Source organism: Rhinoraja longicauda, chromosome 7 (assembly GCF_053455715.1).
Source record: "Rhinoraja longicauda isolate Sanriku21f chromosome 7, sRhiLon1.1, whole genome shotgun sequence".
Taxonomy (NCBI): Eukaryota; Metazoa; Chordata; class Chondrichthyes; order Rajiformes; family Arhynchobatidae; genus Rhinoraja; species Rhinoraja longicauda.
The window spans coordinates 17,408,974-17,430,865 of NC_135959.1; the positions used below are offsets into that span (position 1 = coordinate 17,408,974).

The 21,892-nt window shown below is 45.2% G+C and overlaps 1 protein-coding gene across 3 annotated transcripts in view; it reads right to left on the bottom strand.

Moving 5' to 3' along the window:
- LOC144595112 (rho guanine nucleotide exchange factor 7-like) overlaps positions 1 to 21,892 on the bottom strand; it is an 83,821-nt gene that overhangs the window by 38,689 nt on the left and 23,240 nt on the right. For 2 of the 3 annotated variants that reach the window (XM_078402179.1, XM_078402178.1), the window contains exons 5-13: positions 21,124 to 21,325; positions 18,964 to 19,052; positions 9,571 to 9,665; positions 7,430 to 7,525; positions 6,059 to 6,181; positions 5,431 to 5,569; positions 3,275 to 3,334; positions 2,110 to 2,253; positions 1,109 to 1,195 (exon numbers count right to left, since the gene is read on the bottom strand). In XM_078402179.1, coding sequence (XP_078258305.1) covers positions 1,109 to 1,195; positions 2,110 to 2,253; positions 3,275 to 3,334; positions 5,431 to 5,569; positions 6,059 to 6,181; positions 7,430 to 7,525; positions 9,571 to 9,665; positions 18,964 to 19,052; positions 21,124 to 21,325 — 1,035 coding nt within the window. The remainder of the gene's footprint in view (positions 1 to 1,108; positions 1,196 to 2,109; positions 2,254 to 3,274; positions 3,335 to 5,430; positions 5,570 to 6,058; positions 6,182 to 7,429; positions 7,526 to 9,570; positions 9,666 to 18,963; positions 19,053 to 21,123; positions 21,326 to 21,892) is intronic. The other variant, XM_078402180.1, reaches the window with a different exon arrangement.

Genomic DNA, 21,892 nt, shown 5'->3' on the forward strand with positions numbered 1-21,892 from the left:
AAATAGCAGAGTCCATTGTGTAAGAAAATGTGAAACAATGTAATTTGGGAGGGCAGTCATTGGAAAAGAACAGAGGCATCTTTAAAGTCTAAATATAGATGCCAAATAACATGAAACATATGCAGTACTCTTAGTTAAATAACAAATAATGTTCACGCAACATGGAAATTGGTCTTTCAGATAAAATGGTCCACGGTAGTTTGCTCCACACAAATGTCCCCTGACCAGATTGTAGCTTGCACTTACAACTTATCCCCTAATCTTTTCCCTTGCAATAAAAGCAACTTTCTGAGGAAGTGCTTTCCACACCTTCATCCTCTGGGTGAAGTAGTTATATTCAATTAGTAACATCGTAAATATCAATGGCTTTATTTATAGACACAAAGTGCTGGAGTAATTCAGCTGATCAGGCAGTACCTCTGGAGAACATGGAAAGGTGACATTTTGGGTATGGACCCTTCTTTGGACCAAAGCCCCCATCCCCTCCCCCCACCGCCTTCCATTCCCCCACACCCACGTCTCCCCTGTGCCTACCTGGACTTTCCCTCTCACACCTTCTATCTTTTCATCTCTGGCCTTTGACCAACCATCTACCTATTATAAACCTCTTCTCAGGTATCCAGGTTCCTACTTGCCAACTTTTGTCCTATCCCTCCTCTCTTCCTGCTTTCTTCTCACCCTGCTCCCCACTCAAAAACAATCAGTTCAAAGCGTTCCAACCCAAAATGCCACCTATCTATGTTCTCCAGATGCTGCGTGACTATTGAGCAATTTCACCACCTTGTGTCTTCTTTTGTAAATCAATATCTGCAGTGTCTTGTTTCTACGCCTAATTAAAGCATCAGCATAAAACTCTCTTGCCAAGTACCAGGCATTCCATCTCTTTATAACAGCATTCCAAATGGTACTGTGTAACTCCCTGACAAGTTAATACTTAACAGGAGGTACTTTCACCAATCCGGGAGGATTTAACATACAGCAGGCAGCAACGGAACAAGTTTGTGATGTTAATCTAGGCTCAGTTCCATTCCTGCAGGGGAGGGCAACTTCATACACAAGTTCTGCATATTACTGTTTTTGCAAATGATCCAAAACAAGATTCCCTCACCTGATAAATGAAACCACTCATCCTGGGACTGGCAGAAAGCATGAGAAGGACATGTGGAAACAGGAGAAAATATCTCTCACACTTCTCCTGAAAAGAATATCATATGGAATCAATTAATTGAAACAGTTTCTTCTGTAGTTATAAAGAAAATTCCCAGAAAATTAAACTGCACATCAAAGTAAGAGTTCAGAACTACACCCAATGTAATAGGGATCAGTGTCAGCTTTATCTTGGTGGAGAAAGTTTTCTTGTAGTAGAAGGTCTGGACGCCAATGATGACCGGGATGGTTGATGACGTGAAATTGGGCATGAATTTCTGCACAGGAACTTTTGTCACAGTGGGAATTATGGAAATATGTTTGTTCCCAGGGTTTCCAGAGTCAAGTAAACCCAAACCATTCAACCCAGCTGAAAATTTCAGCCGTGCATTACAACTCTATAAAGTTGCACACAGTGGCTCAGACTGCAACTGCAGGGAGAAACTAAAATCCCTCTCTTCTAACTCCCACCGACTCAGAGCTCTGGAACCCAGCGTAGAATTCCCATCAGGAAAGTGGAAAGGAAGAGTGGGAAATTTCATTCTGCCTTTGGCAGGAATTTGACAGATCCCTCCAAACTGTGGCATTGAGGGTCAGCAGCAAACACTATTTATAAATTAATATTCAATTAATCTCTGGTTTTACTTTGTTCCAGGAAACACTGATCATTTTATGACCTGTTCAGCAGTGATCAAGATGTGACATCAATAATTCAGAAATTAAATGTTCAATCAAAACAAAATGCAGCTTCCACTCCAGTCCAAACCCCCACCCTCAGCACAGGAGCAGTCGACAAAGTTATTCTCTTCTCTGTCAGGGAACCCAGCCAGATCCGGGGGTCGGTGGAGGGGGTGGGATCAGAGGCCCAAGCTGTTGGAGGATGAAGAACTACTCGCTAAGAGGGAAACTGGAGTTACCACATCACTGTGGCTGTGCCCTGCTCTGACTGGAATGGCAAATTACCTCATTGCCACTTTGTACCATGAGCTGGGACATGTAGATGACGTTGCCGAGGGATCGAATATCTTCACCCTCCCAGCCATGGACTGTTTCCATCAGGATCTGTAGTTCCAACTCCTTTCTCTTCCGGATTTCTTGACACTGCGACTATTACAAAAAAGAATTAAACTTTACCACTGAATGCCCAAATTTCCAGAGTCCGACAGAAGTGAAACTGAAATAATCAAGGAAGTTTTACAAGCCAATCATCCTCTCTTCTCCCCTCTCCCACCCAGCAGAAGATACAAATGCTTGAAAGCACTCATCACCAGATTCAGGAGTAGCTTCTTACCCCCAATTATCAGGCTACTGAATGGTCCTCCCCGATAGTCCCGATCTTCCTACCTAACTCTACTGTGGCCGCTGCATTTTTTCTTTGTAACATTACCACGATATAATGTTTTTAAATTAGATTCTGCACTCTGGCATTTTTCTTTTTGCCGACCTTTTGTACTGGTGCTCACATACAACATGATTTGACTGGAGAACATGTAAACAAAGCTCTTCACTGTATCTCGGTACACATGACAATAAATAAACCATTCGCAATACCAAATACCACCAAAATCTCCCTCCCGGTCAGAACATGCTGACAGCGAACTCCTCTCCGCAACCATGACAGACGTTGTGACGTTGTGACTATGCCAAACCACCAGTGACTCTCACTTCACCCTCTCCCGCTTGCCCGTCCACCCTAAAGACTCGGAGTGCCGCTACTCCACTTTGTTTAGTTCAGTTCATTTTAGTTTATAGCCACATGTACCGAGGTACAGCGAAAAACTTTTGTTGCGTGCTAACCAGTCAGCGGAAAGACAGTACACGATCAGCTAGTTTCCCGCAGAAATCTTCCCTGCACTGGAATGTTAAATGCGAGAATGCACTGTGGAAAACAGTGAGCAATCCAGGAATCCAGGACTGAGCACTGCACGCTTGCTCAAACAGGTTTACATAAAATTATTTAATAAGAGAAGTAAATTGCTAGGTCTCCCAATTATGTTAAACTAAGTAATCAGTTCAAGTCTAACTCCTAAAAGTCCAATCCCAAAAAGAACAGCCATTTTAATTATTTATATTCAGTGCACAGGGACACGCTGCCGAGGAGAGGCAGCAAATTATACTTGCACCTTACCGAAAGGCTTTTGAAGGCAGTCATGGATCTCTGGATGTCAGGCCAGTCTGGGTGGGAATCCTACGACAAAGGACAAATGAACACAAATTTCTAGATTTGGTGCTGAGGAAACCTTTAGGAAATTAGATAACCAAGATGGAAGCATGATAGAGCTTAGATAACCAAGACAGAAGAATAAATATTAACAACGAACTTTAGTAAGGCATTTGGCAAGGTCTAATATGGAAGGCTAGTCCGAAAGGCTAAGGTACGTGGGACTCAAGATGAGCTGGCTAATTGGATCCGACATTTGCTGGGTGACAGGCAGCAGAGGGTGGTAGTGGAAGGTTGCTTTTCTGATTGTTTGCCTGTGACCAGTGGTGAACTGCAGGGATTAATGCTGGGACCCTTGTGGTTTGTGATGTGATGACCTGGATACAAATGTAGGTGGTGTGATGAGATGACAAAGGAGGTAGTGGATCAGATTTGATCATAACTTTAAGAGATTCAGTCAAACACTTAGGCAAGATATAGAAGGATGTAACTAGGAAAATGGACAGGGGAGAGCCGGTGGATGTAGTGTACCTTGACTTTTAAAAAGCCTTCGACAAGGTCCCACATAGGAGATTAGTGTGCAAAATTAGTGCACATGGTATTGGGGGTAGGGTACTGACATGGATAGAAAATTGGTTGGCAAACAGAAAGCAAAGAGTGGGGATAAATGGGTCCCTTTCAGAATGGCAGGCAGTGACCAGTGGGGTACCGCAGGGCTCGGTGCTGGGACCGCAGCTATTTACAGTATACATTAATGACTTGGATGAAGGGATTAAAAGTAACATTAGCAAATTTGCAGATGACACAAAGCTGGGGGGCAGTGTGAACTGTGAGGAAGATGTTATGAGGTTGCTGGGTGACTTGGACAGTCTGTGTGAATGGGCGGATGCATGGCAGATGCAGTTTCATGTGGATAAGTGTGAGGTTATCCACTTTGGTGGTAAGAATAGGAAGGCAGATTATTACCTGAATGGTGTCAAGTTAGAAAAAGGGGACGTACAACGAGATCTGGGTGTCCTAGTGCATCAGTCACTGAAAGGAAGCATGCAGGTACAGCAGGCAGTGAAGAAAGCCAATGGATTGTTGGCCTTCATAACAAGAGGAGTTGAGTATAGGAGCCAAGAGGTCCTTCTACAGTTGTACAGGGCCCTAGTGAGACCGCACCTGGAGTACTGTGTGCAGTTTTGGTCTCCAAATTTGAGGAAGGATATTCTTGCTATTGAGAGCGTGCAGCGTAGGTTTACTAGGTTAATTCCTGGAATAGCGGGACAGTCGTATGTTGAAAGACTGGAGCGACTAGGCTTGTATACACTGGAATTTAGAAGGATGAGAGGAGATCTTATTGGAACATATAAGATTATTAAGGGGTTGGACACGTTAGAGGCAAGAAACATGTTCCCAATGTTGGGGGAGTCCAGAACCATGGGCCACAGTTTAAGAATAAGGGGTAGGCCATTTAGAACAGAGACGAGGAAAAACCTTTTCAGTCAGAGAGTTGTAAATCTGTGGAATTCTCTGCCTCAGAAGGCAGTGGAGGCCAGTTCTCTGAATGCTTTCAAGAGAGAGCTAGATAGAGCTCTTAAGGATAGCGGAGTCCGGGGGTATGGGGAGAAGGCAGGAACGGGGTACTGATTGAGAATGATCAGCCATGATCACATTGAATGGTGGTGCTGGCTCGAAGGGCCGAATGGCCTACTCCTGCATCTATTGTCTATATAGACACAATGCTAACAAATGGGATTAGTGCAGCTCAGATAAAAGATCAACATGGACATGTTGGCCCCAATGGCTTGTTTCTCTGCTGCACAAATATTATTATGTGACAAATAGGCCACAAATGTCTGCATTTCTCTTCATTGCATTGGATCTCCTCTGCACTGTAGATCCTGCTCAATATTTGCACCTCCCTTTATTGCGTTGCATCTTCTCTACATTGTATTCTCTTCAGCATCTCAGAGGTCTGTCTGAATAGGCTTGCAGACTGTAATCAGCCAACTATTGAATGTCTGACCTATCAAAAGCACAAAGCCAACACTTGTATAATGTACCCAAGAGATGATAAAATTCAAAATTACCCCAAATATGTTTGCAGAGCTATCCATTAGCAATTAGGAATCTTTTACCTCCATGTGACGCTCCAGTTCCTTCAGCAGAGTTGGATATTTGTCCAGTCTCATGAACGGTTTGCTGAGGCTGGTGGTAAGCATGAGGATCCCAGGACTAGATGCGCCTTTCATTTCCACAAATTCCCCCAACTCCTCACTGCAGACAACAAAATAACTCAGAAAATGACTTGCCTTCTGACCCCAACCAGCAGTGCAAGTTCTCTCTCAGAGCTCATACCGAGATCTAGGGGGGTTTCATGGATGTACTCAAATACAAAGGCGTAAAGCACATATCTTCCTTCACGTATCCTGCCTCATCACCCAGCCCCCTTCATATACATGGTCACATGCCCCATCCCATCCTTCAGCCCAGCCAACACACACCTTCCCCATCACCTCAACCCTGATTATATAGACATCCCCATCACCCACTTGTTTATAAACATATACCTTCACACATGTCATTCCATAACTAGCTTTTCCTTCATAGACACATTATCACATGTACTGCACCCATCAACATCCTGTTTCTAGATATGATCGCACATGCCACATGTTCAGAAAAAACTCAGGGCTGACAACTGATACTGGGAATTTCTGCACTCTTAAAGATTTATTACTGTGCCCACAGGGCTAATTCACATACCTGTACTCTGTGAGGACATTCACAGCCCATGGATGGTTGGCACAATATGCAAGGTACAGACTTTTCATCTGTGACATTAGGTTTGCAAAGCAGCCCCCGACTTTCTGTTGTGACTCAGGTAACCTGCGCATACACAAGAGGACGTAATGGAAATCAATAAACGGCATATGTTGGAAATCTTAAACAAACTCAAACAGAAATGTGTAAACACCCAGCAGGTCAGGCAGCATCTGTGGAACGTGAAGCAGAGTTAATGATTCAAGCTGAAGACATTTCATTAAACCATTTCAACCTGAAACATTAACCTTATCCACAGATGCTGCCCGAGTGCTTCCAGCATTTTTTGTGAACGTTAGCCATAAGATAAGCTTAGATTTATTTTAATAATTGGTAATAAGAAATGTTCAGTTTAGAGATACAGCATGGAAACAGGCCCTTCGGCCCACCGAGTCCACGCCAACCATCGATCAACCATACGATAGTTCTATGTTACCCTTCTTTCACATTCTACACACTTGGGGCAATTTTTACAGAAATCAATTCACCTACAAACCTGCCCGTCTTTGGAGTGCGAAAGGAAACCGGCGCACCCAGAGAAAACCCACGCGGTCACAGGGAGAATGTACAAACTCCGTACAGACAGCACCTGTAGTCAGGATCGAACCACTGAGCCGCCCAATCCTTCATTTTTAGTTTGATTTTGATTCCCTCATTGGAGGCAGTCATCACAGACAAGTGCGCCATCTGCTACCTTGGGAAGGTGGCGAGAAGCCGTCTTTAGAACAACAGAAACCCTTATGTTGAAGATAGCTGCACAGTTCCAATGGCCTAGCAGTCCCAGGTGCTTAATGTCAGATGGACAACCAGAGGCAGCACTGTAAAGTGCCCGAGAGCAGGAAGGCAGTGACCCACCGGGGGGGGGGGGGGGTGGGGGGGGGGGGGGGGGGGGTGGGGATGACATCACTTCCAAAGCATTTACATTGGTTGTAGAGCTTTTCAGGATGTCCTCCTGATGGTGTGAAAAGTGCTGCAGAAAATGCATCAGAAATTACAGTTTCATCACACAAGCTTCACTGAGAGAAAGAACCAGTTCCTTCACTTGGTAAAGACCAAAGCTGCTAAGTGTCAACTAGAATGCTATGCTCTAGTGCATCAGAGACAACGTAACAGTAGCCAAGGTCCTCTGTGACCTCCATTTTCCAACAGAAGATAAGGAATGAGAACGGAGCAATAGAAAGATCCCAGCTCCCTGTTGACAGAACAGATAAACCGGAGTGCTCATTTGATCAGTGATGCTCCAGCTGGAAGTCAAGACTTCCAAAAACTTAAAAGATTTGCCAAAACTTACTCATCCCCTTCTCAATTACTCACCTGGTGCAATCTTCTAAACACTGAACAAGAGTCTGTTGGAATGAGCAAATATCCTCCAGATTTCCTATCAAGGACGCCACTTCAACAGCACTTAACCTAAAAATGTAACACACAAGGGTTGGTTCGGCATTTCAGACACAAGCACATAATTAAGTCCATTTTCAGGATTTAGGATAGCCCACCAGATATTGTCTTTAGTCAGTTTGGAATGAATAACAGGTTTATGAGGCCACTTCAGCGCCACATTTCTGCCATACAGCCAAGACCACCATGGAGTCATAGAATGATAGTGTGGAAACAGGCCCTTCAGCACAACCAGCCCACACTGACCAAAATGTCCCATCAACACTCGTCCCACCTGCCAGGGGGGGTGAGGAGGGGTGGGGGAGAGGGGGGGGGGGGGTATGACATCAACTGTGCAGTTTCTTCTTCCTAAAGGATTTTTTTTTATACAATCATACGGCTTCTCTGACTGCTGAAGGCCTCTCCTCTACATAACTCTTCCCTATAAACACACAGTGCTGGTCTCTCCCACCTTACCTCTGTATACTTGAGCTCTTCCAAACCTCTGCTGCTGCCTGCACACCCAAACTGGCACATGGACCCTTCAACATCAGCCATGCATGTTCTGACTTACACTCACTTACAAGACAATTAAAAAATTCTCATTATCCAGTTTTCTCAAATGGCCTCACCCTTCCTACCTTTCATCCGCATTAGCCCTCCAAGATTAACACATCCCACCAATACCCATCGTTAATCATTGCTCCACAGGCCTTTAACCACCAAGTACTGGATTTCGTCTCTCTTTGATCACATATCCCTAACATTTATCATAAGAATATAAGAAATAAGAGCAAAACCTTTTGTGCCTTATCAACCATTCAACAAGATCATAGCTGTTCAAAGTCATATTCTTGCACTATCCCCACATGGCTTAATTCCATAATACTCCGGGTGTAGTCTCACCATAATAGCTGTAAGACATTTGAAAGTGCAACCAATGAAAGTGCAAACAAATATACAAGTTGGGTCTGAAATACTTACTGTAACATTGTTCAATGTCCCCCTTTCATTTACGTTACTTGTATAAAGATACATATAGACAATAGGTGCAGGAGTAGGCCATTCGGCCCTTCGAGCCAGCACTGCCATTCACCATGATCATGGCTGATCATGCACAATCAGTACCCTGTTCTGCCTTCTCCCCATATCCCCTGACTACGCTATCATTAAGAGCTCTATTTAACTCTCTTTTGAAAGCATCCAGAGAATTGGCCTCCACTGCCTTCTGAGGCAGAGAATTCCACAGCTTCACAACTCTGAGTGAAAAAGTTCTTCCGCATCTCCGTTCTAAATGGCCTACCACTTATTCTTAAACTGTGGCCCCTAGTTCGGGACTCCCCCCATCATCGGGAACATGTTTCCTGCCTCTAGCGTGTCCAATCCCTTAATAATCTTATATGTTTCAACAAGGTCCCCTCTCATCCTTCTAAATTCCAGAGAATACAAGCCCAGTCGCTCCAGTCTTTCAACGTACGACAGTCCCGCCATTCGGGGAATTAACCTCGTGAACCTACAAAAGCACTCCTTCAACAGCAAGAATGTCCTTCCTCAAGTCTTTTATGTTAAACATAACTTTATGTTTCTATAAGATCCCCTCTCATCCTTCTAAATCCTTCTAAAGAGCTCAGAGAAGTCAGGTTAAAGGGGACGTTATAGAAGTATATAAAAAATTATGAGAGGCACAGCTAGGGTAGACAGTCAGATCTTTTTTTTCCAGGATAGAAATAACAAACACGACAGGGCATAGCTTCCAGATGGGAGGGACAAATTTTAAAGGTGATGTTTGGGCAAGTTTTCTTTGTTACACAGAAGATGGTGAGTGCCTGGGATGGCAGATATGATAGCGCCATTTAAGAGACTTGTGGGTAGGCGCGAGGGTATGCACGGGGTAGAGATAAGAATTATGTTCAGGTAGATAGGAGTTGTTCTTGGCATCATGCTCGGCACATTGAGGGCCGAAGGGCCTGGTTCTATGTTCCATGAGGTGGGAAAGGAAAACCTATCGAAAAATGAAGAGCCAGCAAAAGAAATATGGCCATGCTTCCTCTTAAAACAGTTTCATAAACTGGTCTCACTTGTCACTGGCTTGTAGAGGTCGCAGGAACGTCGACAAAAGCATTGTTAGTTCCTCCGCATAGTCACACTCCGTGTCTAGAATATTCTGCAGCACCTGCCGAACAAAGAACAAATGATGGAGCGATGCACATAACCAGTCCCAGAACAATCCCTCCTGGAGTGACCCGACCATTCCACTTCCTCACAGATTGGAGAGGGAGAGGAAAAGGGATGCATGAAGGCCACAAACTGTTCCTGGCTTCTATCACCATGGAAGCTGCAGTGGGAATGAATTTTAACCATCACAGTTTGGGGTACACTCACAGCCATGGTCCCAAGGTAATGTAAGCAGAACCCTGACACTCCAGCTTCTTTGAGCGAGAAAAATATCACAGGGACATACTCCAATCCTCACCCACGCTCACAACTCAAAATGTAAAAATATAATTTTATACCATGGCCACCACAGGACTTCCTAGTATATTATGTCAACAATGAAATACCTGTTGAGAAGTGCGAAACATGGTGCATAACATGTGCTCCCAGGATAGAACTGATCAGTTTTAGCAACAGTGAAAATCCACTGTGATAGAATTACAGTGGAATTCTCTACATCCAGAAATATAGCAAGCAGGACATCGATTTTACATCTCATCCACAATGTGGCATCTTAAGGCGCAGCACTCAGTAGTTTCCCTCCAATAGCGAGAAATTCCTTTAACATCACCTCTAGAATAGTGTGCTGCTCCCAAGCTACTGCCCTTCTGCATGCAACAATACATGCTCCACCTCCCTCACAGTCCCCCCCCCCACCCCCCCAGCACCACTCCTCCAACACTGCAATGCATTACTGCCCCTCCGAGTGCAGTGCTCATCCAGAACCACTTCTCTGGCTGGATGTTGTTCCATCAGACTGACACTGAAGATATTGCTGAATTGTTTTTATTGCAACCACAAGTGGATGTTATTACCTTCATCAAAGAGACAGAGTTCAAATTACAGTACAGGAATACAGCACCATCAACCACAGGCCTCCTCCCATCTTTTCTCTCTGGTGTGTTCATCCAACTATCTTTGGACTTTAGAGATACAGCGTGGAAACAGGCCCTTCTACCCACTGAGTCTGTGTCGACCAGCGATCACCCCATACACTTGCACTATTATGCACACTACAGACAATTTATCATTTGCAGAAGCCAATTAACCTACAAACCGACATGTCATAAGTGTGGGAGGAAACCGGAGCACCCAGAGAAAACTCACAAGTTCACAGGAAGAACGTACAAAGTCCATACAGAAAGCAGCCGTAGTCAGGATCAAACCTGAAACTCTGGCGCTGTAAGGCAGCAGCTCTACCGCTGTGCCATTGTGCTGCCCCTCAAAATGTTGCAATGCTTTTCACTTCAGTCATTCCCTGTAGGAGTGATCTCCACATTTTCCAGTTATTGCTGCTTCTCCTGCATTCTCTCCTGGAGTTAATTCAAATTATTTTCAATTACAGCTTCTACCTCTGTCTATGAAACCTTTTAATTTTCAACAGCTCCCCCTGGTCACCTCCCAACCTTCTCTTTCCTGGAGGAATGTGCACCAGCCTCCCCTCCTAGTCGTAAGCTCCTTTGTTCGAAAAGAAAAGTACCCTCATTCAGGCTTTATTATCAATTGTAACTGAGGAGATTTGCTGGCAAAAAGGCAAACAATCTGGACTTGGGTCTCAGAGGAAGCATTGCAATATTTGACACAAAATATGCAGCACTATTGAAGAGGATAAGAATGAACTGCAGATATAAACACAGCTTTACAGTCTCTGCAGATGAAATCAGTGGAGATGCATTTTGTGATAAAATAAACATTTCGTAAAACATTACATACGCAAAAAGACTTGGGTTTCACAGACAACACTGCTTGATAAAAATTCACGCATGGAACACCAGGCGCAGGCCTTCATGAACGATGCCACTGAGTACAAAGCAAATGCAAACAGCTTTACTCAAAATTGGACAGGCTGGACATGAAATAGGTGCTGAGACAACAATTCTAGGAACCATAATTTTCTGGACAGAATAAATTAAACAGGCCTTCTCTATCGCAACAAGGTTAAGATGAGCTCCAGTAGAAGAACAATGAGCTGTGTCCCCTTTTAGGGCATATAAAATCCAATGGGATATAAATCAATTTCCTGTTGCACATTTCCCAATCGAGCCATTACTTTTCCCTGCGGAGTGGTAACCCAGCTGCGGACTGGCTGTAATCAGTGACAGCGATTGATTCATCAGCCAGCACTGAGGAGCATTATACAGAGGACACTGCTCTCCCAACTCTCACCTTCACCAGTCTCTCTCACGCACAGTCCCTATTGTGATAACACACCTTATTTCACTATAGAGGTCAGTGAACAAACTGGAAGTCATATCCAAACTGTTAGAAACCAAAAGGCAGAAGTCTATCGAGGCCACCATCTACCACCCTGGTCGCTGCAGGTTATGATGTTAATGGAACAGTGTGTAAATCAACTAATCAATCTCAATAAACAAGTCTCCAAAAGGCTGAGACACAAGCTGAAGAAACCTCCTGCGGTGAAACACTTCAGAGACCAAATGTGGAAACTTTGCTCTTCCTCCCAAGCTGCTAAACTCCATCCACTGTGCCTCCAGTTGTTTAGAGACTGCCCCATGATTAGGACATGATTTTTTTCAGTTTAAACCAGAGAAAAAACCTCTGATGGCTTGATGGATACTAACAAAGACTTGTTTCACAAAAAAAAGCTGCATCAGCAATGTATTGCAACCATACATTATTTACATTTGGCGAGACACAGACGAGTGTTAAAGGTGCAGAAAAATAACTGCAGATGCTGGTACAAAATCAACGGTATCACAAAATGCTGGAGTAACTCAGCAGGTCAGGCAGCATTCGGGAGAGAGGGAATGGGTGACTTCTTCAGACTGCAGGGTCTCGACCCGAAACGTGACCCATTCCCTCTCTCCTAGATGCTGCCTGACCTGCTGAGTTACTCCAGCATTTGGTGATACATACGAGTGCTAAATGTGCATGGCACTGGGCAGCATGCACATGTTGGGCTGAACAACCTTTCCGTGCTATAAACAAAATGCTGGAGGAACTCAAGTAGCTCAGGGCAGCATCTGCGGAAGGAAATGAAGAGACGACATTTCGGGTCGGGACGCTTCCCATTCTGATAGAGTAGAGGAGAGAGTGTTGGTAGAAAGAGGTGAGGGAAAGAGGTAGGGAAAGAGCTGGCATGTGATAAATTGATGAAGCCAAGAAGGCAGATGCCAGTTGGGGGAGGGAGGGGTTACGATGACAAAAGGGTGGAAATTATGGAATCTGTTTAGGAGGAAAGATGGGGAGGGATATTCAGAACCAGAGGGGGTATGGTGCTTAGGAGGGAACCGGGCGGAGGAGTGAAGAAAAGTGGGAGAACCGAAGTTAGGAGGGGTGGGAAATGAGCTTCTGGAGGCCGGAAAAAGGAACTGGACGACACGGGCAGGAGGAGTGAGGGAAAAAGATGTGTGCAAGGGTGAGGAGGTCGGGAAATGCTGGGTAGATTTTAGATTTAGAGTTATAGATACAGCGCGGAAACAGGCCCTTCGGCCCACCGAGTCCGCGCCGCCCAGTGATCCTCCCACATTAACACTATCCTACACACACTATGGACATTTTTTTTTTACATTTACCCAGTCAATTAACCTACATACCTGTACGTCTTTGGAGTGTGGGTGGAAACCGAAGATCTCGGAGAACACCCACGCAGGTCACGGGGAGAACGTAAAAACTCCGTACAGATGGCGCCCTTAGTTAGGATCGAACCCGAGTCTCCGGCGCTGCATTCACTGTAAGGCAGCAACTCTACCGCTGCACCACCGTGCCGCTTTTGGAGATGAGAGGGATGATATATATGAAATTAGAGAATTAAATATTCATGCCAATGGGTTGTAAGGTACCTAAGTGGAACACAAGGTGCTGTTCTTCAGTTTGCATGCCTCACTCTGGCAAAGGAGGAAGCTAAAGACTGAAAGGTATGTTTGGGAATGGGAAATTAAAGCATCTCACAAGCAGGAGCTCCCACCTGGAGGACTGAGTGCAACTGATTTGCAGCTGCTTAATCCAAGTCAAGTCAAGTCAAGTCAATTTTATTTGTATAGCACATTTAAAAACAACCCACGTTGACCAAAGTGCTGCACATCGGATTAGGAAAAAAAAGAAACATACAGTGGCAGGCAGCCAAACACAACGGCGCGGCCATCTTGAACAAAATGTTTAACTAAAGCAGAATCCAAGCGGGGTCTCACAGATGTAGAGGAGGTGGCATCAAGAGCCCAAAGTGCAGGGACCCCACTGCGCTAGGCTTCCTTCCCCCCCTCCCCCCAGCGCCACCCTCCCACAGGGCGTCCCCGTCCCCCGTCCCACAGGGCGCCCCCCCCCAAGCGCCACCCTCCCACAGGGCGCCACCGTCCCACAGGGCGCCACCGTCCCACAGGGCGCCCCCCCCCCCCCCAGCGCCACCCTCCCACAGGGCGCCTCCCCCCCAGTGCCACCCTCCCACAGGGCGCCCCCCCCCCCCAGCGCCACCGTCCCACAGGGCGCCCCCCCCCCAGCGCCACCCTCCCACAAGGCCCCCCCAGCGCCCCCCTCCCACAGGGCGCCCCCCCCCAGCGCCACCCTCCCACAGGGTGCCCCCCCAGCGCCACCCTTCCACAGGGCGTCACCGCCCCCAGCGCCACCCTCCCACAGGCCCCCCCCAGCGCCAGCCTCCCACAGTGTGGGGCTCCCCCCCCCACCGCTACCCTCCCACAGGGCAGCCCCCCCCCTCTAGCGCCACCCTTTCACAGGGCGGGGCTCCCCCCTCAGCACCACCCTCCCACAGTGTGGGGCACCCTCCCAGTGTGGGACTCCCCCCTCAGCACCACCGTCCCACAGTGTGGGGCTCCCCCCTCAGCACCAACCTCCACAGTGTGGGATTTCCCCCCTCAGCGTCACCCTCCCACAGTGTGGGGCTCCGCCCCCCCCCCACCGCCACCCTCCTACAGGGCGGGCCCACCCCTCTAGCGCCACCCTCCCACAGTGTGGGGCTCCCCCCTCAGCGGCACCCTCCCACAGTGTGGGGCTCTCCCCTCAGCCCCACCCTCCCATAGTGTAGGACACCCCCCTCAGCACCACCCTCCCGCAATGTGGGGCTCCCCCCTCAGCGCCAATCTCCCACAGAGCAGGGCCCGCCCCTCAGCGCCACCCTCCCACAGTGTGGGATTCCCCCCTCAGCGTCACCCTCCTACAGTGTGGGGCTCCCCCCTCAGCACCACCCTCCCACAGTGTGGGGCTCCCCCCTCAGCGTCACCCTCCCACAGTGTAGGACTCCCCCCTCAGCACCACCCTCCTACAGTGTGGGATTCCCCCCTCAGCGCCACCCTCCCACAGTGTGGGGCTCCCCCCTCAGCACCACTCTCCCCAACCGCGAGGCTCCCCCTCAGCGCACCCCCAATGTCAGCCAAGAATTTTGTAATGTTTCTGGAGAAGGGTTTGAGCCTGGAACTGCTGTCTCTGAATGTTACAGCTCCAGTATATTTCCAATCCTCTACAATTGTTTTCAGCAATTGATACGATCCAATTCCCTTTCCTTCTGACACACTGAAAGTGCCACATCGAGCAGCATTAGGGCACCATGTGCTCACAATATCCCAGGGTACGGCATTACTGCTGGCTGACGCAGGCACTCGGAATCCCTGTGCCCAGCTGCTTGGTACAACTGGCTCAGTGGGCCAGCTGCTCTTTCTTGGCCATTGTTCTTGGGCTACACACGGCGTCAATTATGAATAGTGGCTCTGCGCCCACTCCCGAGTGAGCTGAAAGGACAGTCTCTAACAACCCATGAAAACCATCACTGTCCGCCAGATTTAATGCAGTAAGCTAGCCATAGAACAAGCACTCAAAAGCATGCATTCCCTCAACAAGCAAGCCAAGTATAGTAAATCAACTGTCCTTTCATAATGTACAATTCCTCAGAACAGGCAGGGTTTCATTGAAAAATATCCCAGATCAATATAATACTCTGACTTCTTCCATTTTGTAATCAACTTTACTATTTTGCTTTCTCAACTATCAACAGCAGACATCCTAAACCCCAACTGGAGACAAGCCAGTTCCAAAGATCAAATTCTCTCCCTCAATGCTGAGAATTGAATACTGACCCTCTCAGCCCCACAAAATTGGAAATATACCAATAAATGTAAGGAATTCACTACATACAGCTCGAGAAAACCTTCCAAAATGCTATTCATTGACTGCAGCTCAGCCTTCAACACCATGGTGCCGCACGGTGGCCTGGGACGACACGGTGGCGCAGCGGTAGTTTAGTTTAGTGATACAGTGCGGAAACAGGCCCTTCGGTCTTTGCATAGTTTGCATGTTCTCCAAGTGATCATGTGGGTCTTCTCCTGGTGTTCCGGTTTCCTCCCACGCTTCAAAGACGTACAGGTTTGTAAGTTAATTAGCTTGGGTAAAAATTATAAATTGGCCCTAGTGTGTACGATAGTGTTAGTGTACACAGATCGCTGTTTGGCGTGGACTCTGTGGGCAGAAGTGCCTGCTTCTGTGCTGCATCTCTAAACTAAATTAAACACTGGCCAAGATTGTGCGCTCATTTTGCGTTTACCCATGGCTATGTACGTGGCCAAGTGCAGCACCAGCTCTATCTTTAAAGTCACGATGATACAACTTTCTCCGCGGATCAACAACGATGATGAGACGAAGTACAGGAAAGAAATCGGGAACTTTAAGTCATCACGTTGTGACACATCAGCAAGATAAATGAATGAACAAGGAACTGCAGATGCTGGATTATACCAAAGATAGACAAAAGTACTGGAGTAACTCAGCGGATCAGGCAGTATCTCTGGAGAAAAAGTATGGCTGACGTTTTGGGTCAGGATCCTTCTTCAGACTGAGGAGTCCGATCACCCATCCTTTTTCTTCAGAGATGCTGCCTGACCTGCTGAGTTACTCCAGCACTTAGTGCAACAGCTGCAGTAGAGATGGTCCATAGGTTCAAGTTCCACATCACCAATAACCTAACCTGTGGTCCCTTCACACTTATGCGGTAATCAAGAACATATTGACTTTCTTAGACACCCGAGAAGATTCGGCACAACCATGAGGTTTCTCTCAAGCTTTTGTAGATGTGGTCTAGAAAATATTCTGACGGGATGCATCTCAGCCTGCTTTGGAACTTGCTCTGATGTTGACCACCTGAATCTACTGAGAAAGGTGAACTCAGCCCAGTCCATCACAGGCTCTCATTTCCTTCCGTCCCAGTCCACCTTCATGGTGCATTGCATCAAGAATTCCGGAAGTATCGGCAAGGATGCCTGCCACCCCGGCCATTCCCTGTTCTTTTTTTTCTACTTTCTGGGAGAAGAGAGGCTTGAAAATGCAGATGTCCAGACTTAAGAACAGCAACTGTTATCAGACTCCTGAACCAATCACCTCTTTCATAGTCTCTTCCAAAAGACGTATTTAACTCTACCTCATTTGGTTATTCCATTATTAGACTTTGGTACTTTTTTTGCACTATGGATTGCACTGCAATCTTGCACAATCTGCTGTTTTGTATTTGTCATTGTAATTGTATCTGTCAATACCATGCACTGTTTACTCTGCGAGCTTCTTGCGCACAAGAAATTCCACTGCACCTTGGTGTACATAACAAACTCTGAATCTGAATCTACAGGGTGTTAATCTCTGTTTTATGACACTGCTCTGAAAAGCATTGGGAAATGTTATTATGCCCTCATGGGTAGAGTTATTACATCCTCAATGCTGCAAAATTGCAAGTTATTGGTAAGTCTTTGCAAAATGAATTTTTAAGAATGTTTCTAAAGTATTTTTTCCGCAGGAAGGGCAGATTGACAATCCCTATCACCATGGCCAGTTAGGTAAAGCACGATTTAATTCAACAAATTTGAAGTAACAAAATATTGATAGATGTTAAATCATGTATGCAAAGATGCACAGGCAGTTTGCCCACTATACACTTTCTGTTCATGTTTCTTGCAAGCAAATCAAATGTTGATTTCATTGCATAAAATTTGGGGAGTATAGGCAGCACTTTGATCTGTTCCGTTTTTGTTTACAGAATTTATTATTCCAGAGACTTGGTCTTTTCAATCAATCAACATTTCATTCGTAATTTTAAAAATATTAACTTCTTTATGAATTGAATATTCCTGACAACTTTAATTTAAATAAACTGGAATTACTTTTGAATCCCAACCAGTTCTTTCTCTATACTACTTTGTCAAATTTTACTTTAGCACCTCACCTAGCTTTATTCTTTATTGAATAATCATCCAGCTATTAGTTTGAAATTTCTTTTCATGGGAATTTGATCAACATCCTTGCTATCATAGGTTGCTAAAATCTGGTACCAGTTGAAATTTTAATTTATCTTGTTGCATTTCTTGCAGATTATGTATAGAACATCTATGCCAGGGTACATTTGCTGTTACGCTGCCTATTTTTTAATGAAACAGAAAACATGATAAATATTTCAGAATATGTGTATTTTTTAATGTGTTTTAAGACCATGAGAGAAAACATGGTTAAGAGTATTTTGTCTTTCAATCTCTTCCTATCTCTTCATACTCAACATTAGTTTACTCAGGCGGTTTAACAAGAAGATTCCTCCATCATCTTCAAGAGATTCCAAATAAAGCAGATTAAAAAACTGTCTGATACTTTGAACACAAGTAGGTTGACTGAAGAGTTAGTAATCATCAAATACACGCAGGGCTATAACTCGGGTTTAACTTGAACCAAACAGGTAACCCCAAATCAGCAATACAAAACTTCCTACCAGTAAACCAGTGGGGCCACCTGTCCAACTTAACCTCCAACACAAACCAAACACTCAGGGAGAAATATGCAGCAACTAATTAACCTTGCTGCGATTCGCGGAGTCCATGTATTGCACTAGCAATATCATAGTTCACATGAACAGCAGTTAAAGTAAAACCTGAACATAATGTCTTCAAAAGCAGGAATTGTTTTTTTTCTTCTAAAAGGTATTCCACACTAAAATTTGTCCAAATTGATCAACAAAATTTTGGACTACTGTTTAACCAGCTCCTTCTTGTGAGGTACCCTCTTCAGATCAAAAATGACCACAAGAACATGACAGAAGTTCCAGGAATCTGTCATTTCAGCAAATGTCGTTTAGCAGATTCTACCACCAGACAGTGACAGCCTCAGAGAACTAACACACAATTCGATCTTGCGCAGCAAACTAAAACACATCAGTTTGTAAAATGGATCATCGCATACGACGATGTGTTAAAATGACAAAGGGATTTCACGGCAAGCATCAATTTAAATCCAATTCCACATAAACAGTAAGTCTCACTTACCACATTGTAGTAGCCTTTACTAATTGGAGGAGTCTCAAATCCTTTAGGTGAACTTTTCAAAGTTGCGGACTTCGGAGAGACTGGGTTTTCTACAGAATGAACCAATTGTCAAGTTTTTTTAAATGAAATTCACCATAGAGATCATCACGCAACATCAACAGATATCTGGAAAATAAGTTCCCCAAGTAGTTCCAAATCATAATCAAAGCATTATTCTTTAAAACTAAAGCATATTGCTAGCAATGGATTAATATTTATATTGTAATCAATGTTGAAGCAAGAGCTGAAAGCATGACCCTCTTAAACATCCACACGAGATAAGCCTGGCAGAAGCAGTGAAGATCGCGAGAATGATCTTTGCCAGCAATTAGTGTATCAATAGTGAGGGGAGGGGTGAAGATGACAAAGCTGGGTTGTAGGGTAGACACTGAAGGCTGACAGAAATAACTCATTTTACAACACTTTTATAGCCAAAAAATCCTCCTACGAGAGATCACAGATTATTAATCGTCAGTGGAGTGAAAAGGAGGATATGACAATAGACAATAGGTGCAGGAGTAGGCCATTCAGCCCTTCGAGCCAGCACCGCCATTCAATGCGATCATGGCTGATCACTCTCAATCAGTACCCCGTTCCTGCCTTCTCCCCATACCCCCTCATTCCGCTATCCTTAAGAGCTCTATCCAGCTCTCTCTTGAAAGCATCCAACGAACTGGCCTCCACTGCCTTCTGAGGCAGAGAATTCCACACCTTCACCACTCTCTGACTGAAAAAGTTCTTCCTCATCTCCGTTCTAAATGGCCTACCCCTTATGGCTGAAGAGACCACTGCTTTCAGGTCATCATAAAACGCTGCACTTCCAATGAAGTACTACTGATGTGTGTAAACACATCAACCAAAAAGTGTCAGATTCACATTCCAGTAGAAAGCAAAGATGACAAATGCCTTATTCATTAGATCTTTGGCATTAAGCTACACTATCACTTTGTGAGGACATGGAACAGAGTACAGGTCATGTCTTCAGACATCAGACACGACACCAGCAGACGTGGGCCAACATTTCCCCAGTAAAATGTCAACATTCTTACGATAACAGAACATCCTGTAACTCTGTCCAAAACAGGTACTGATAAATATATTCCACAATATGTAAAAACTGCAAAACTTTGCTGCTGCCCCCTGCACTGTCCCAATTGCTGGATGTTGACCAGACATGTAACCAGTACTCCGACTGTGACCACAGGACATATCTTGACTGAGATGTGAACTCCACTGATTTGTCAATATAATTCAGAATCCTAATGGCCTTGCTCACTGCTGCCTGCATAATCAAGGACCACAGCTAAAGTGGACAGATCCCTCTTGTGCAAAAACAAACAAAATTAACATTACAGGTCGAAGATCCTTTGTCAGAATTGGGAAGTGAGAAAGGTTAGTTTTAGAGAGGGGATGGGGAGCTGAGATGGAATGTAGGAGAATATATTTCTGACAGGGTGACGCCAGATTTGGCATGGTGAAGCTGTTGAAGACGACATCTGACTGATAGGCTAAACGAGGTGGGTGGAAAAGGGGGAGAGAGAGCGTGATAGCAAACAAAGCGACACACAAAAGCTGTGAAATGCAGCACTGTGGGAAATGCCTGCCAGATCAGGCTGTGCTAATGGAGAGAGACAAACTGAGTCAATAACACCGATACATATCCTACAGAGAACCCGAGATTTGTGATATTGAATTTGATATTGATTTCAGAATGCTGCAACAGATCCAGTTGGAAGATGAGTTTCTGTTTAGCTGAATTTAATTTAGAGATACAGCATGGCATCAGGCCCTTCACCCACAGAGTCCACACTGACCATAAATCAGCCTACTTGCCAGCATCATTATTTATTTTTAAAAATTAATCCAGTAACAACTGCATTAAAAACCTTGTTCTCCCAACAACTATTTGTTTTCCACTTTTTCTTTATATCAATACTCAATACGAAACAATCTAAATCTGAAGATTTTGAACAATTTAGTTTCGATCCAGCCTTAAGCTGAGGATTTCTTTAGTCTCTCTTAACTCGATCAGAATTTTATTCCACAGATGAAACACCTCACATTGTATTTTGAACTACTTATCAATTTCACAAATACTTTCCTTTCAAGTTGTCAACTTACCATTCAGCTTCATTTCTCTCACATAATTGCTGGGAAACCAGCCGTTCTTGCCGTTGAGTGTTCCTTCCCACCAGCCCCCTTCCTCAATTCTGGTCACATGGATGATATCACCCTTGGTAAAGCACAGTTCATCCTCGTTGGTCTGATAGAAGTTGAATTTTGCTTTTACCACCATGTGATGGTTGCTGTTATCTGTCATGTCCTTTCCAAAAATTAAATAATACAAATCAGTATTCACTCCTTCATAAGAATACAGTAAACCCTCGTGAGAGCAGACTATAGAAAATGGGGGGGGGTCTGAGAATGGCCGGGGATGTAGTGCGAGCTGGGAGTAGTATTGCGGGCCGGTGGCAGAGCCGGGGCAGCAGGAGCTACAAGTAGCCGGGGAGGCAACCAGCCAGGAGACAGCCTGAGCCAGGGGCGGCAGCTAGTGCTGCGAGCGGCAGTGGAGGCGGCACAAGTTGGCGTATGTCCTCTGCAGCTAGCGTATGTCCCTCCGTTATAACCAAGATTCATTGTACAGAGGTCCGTTAATACAAGGGTTTACTGCATTATTTGTAATGAAAGGCGAGGCAATTCCTTTTGAACAAATGGTGAGCACTGCGGCCAGTTCTGCCCTCAACATCTTACAAAGATGTCAAATCTAGGAAAACGCTTCAGAGATTTACCCTAATGACCCCAGGTGCTTCAGTGAAATGGAGAAATAGGAGAAGGCTGGATTGCAAATCTCCAAGTAGAGCTTTAACATCCTAAAACCAACAATGTGCAT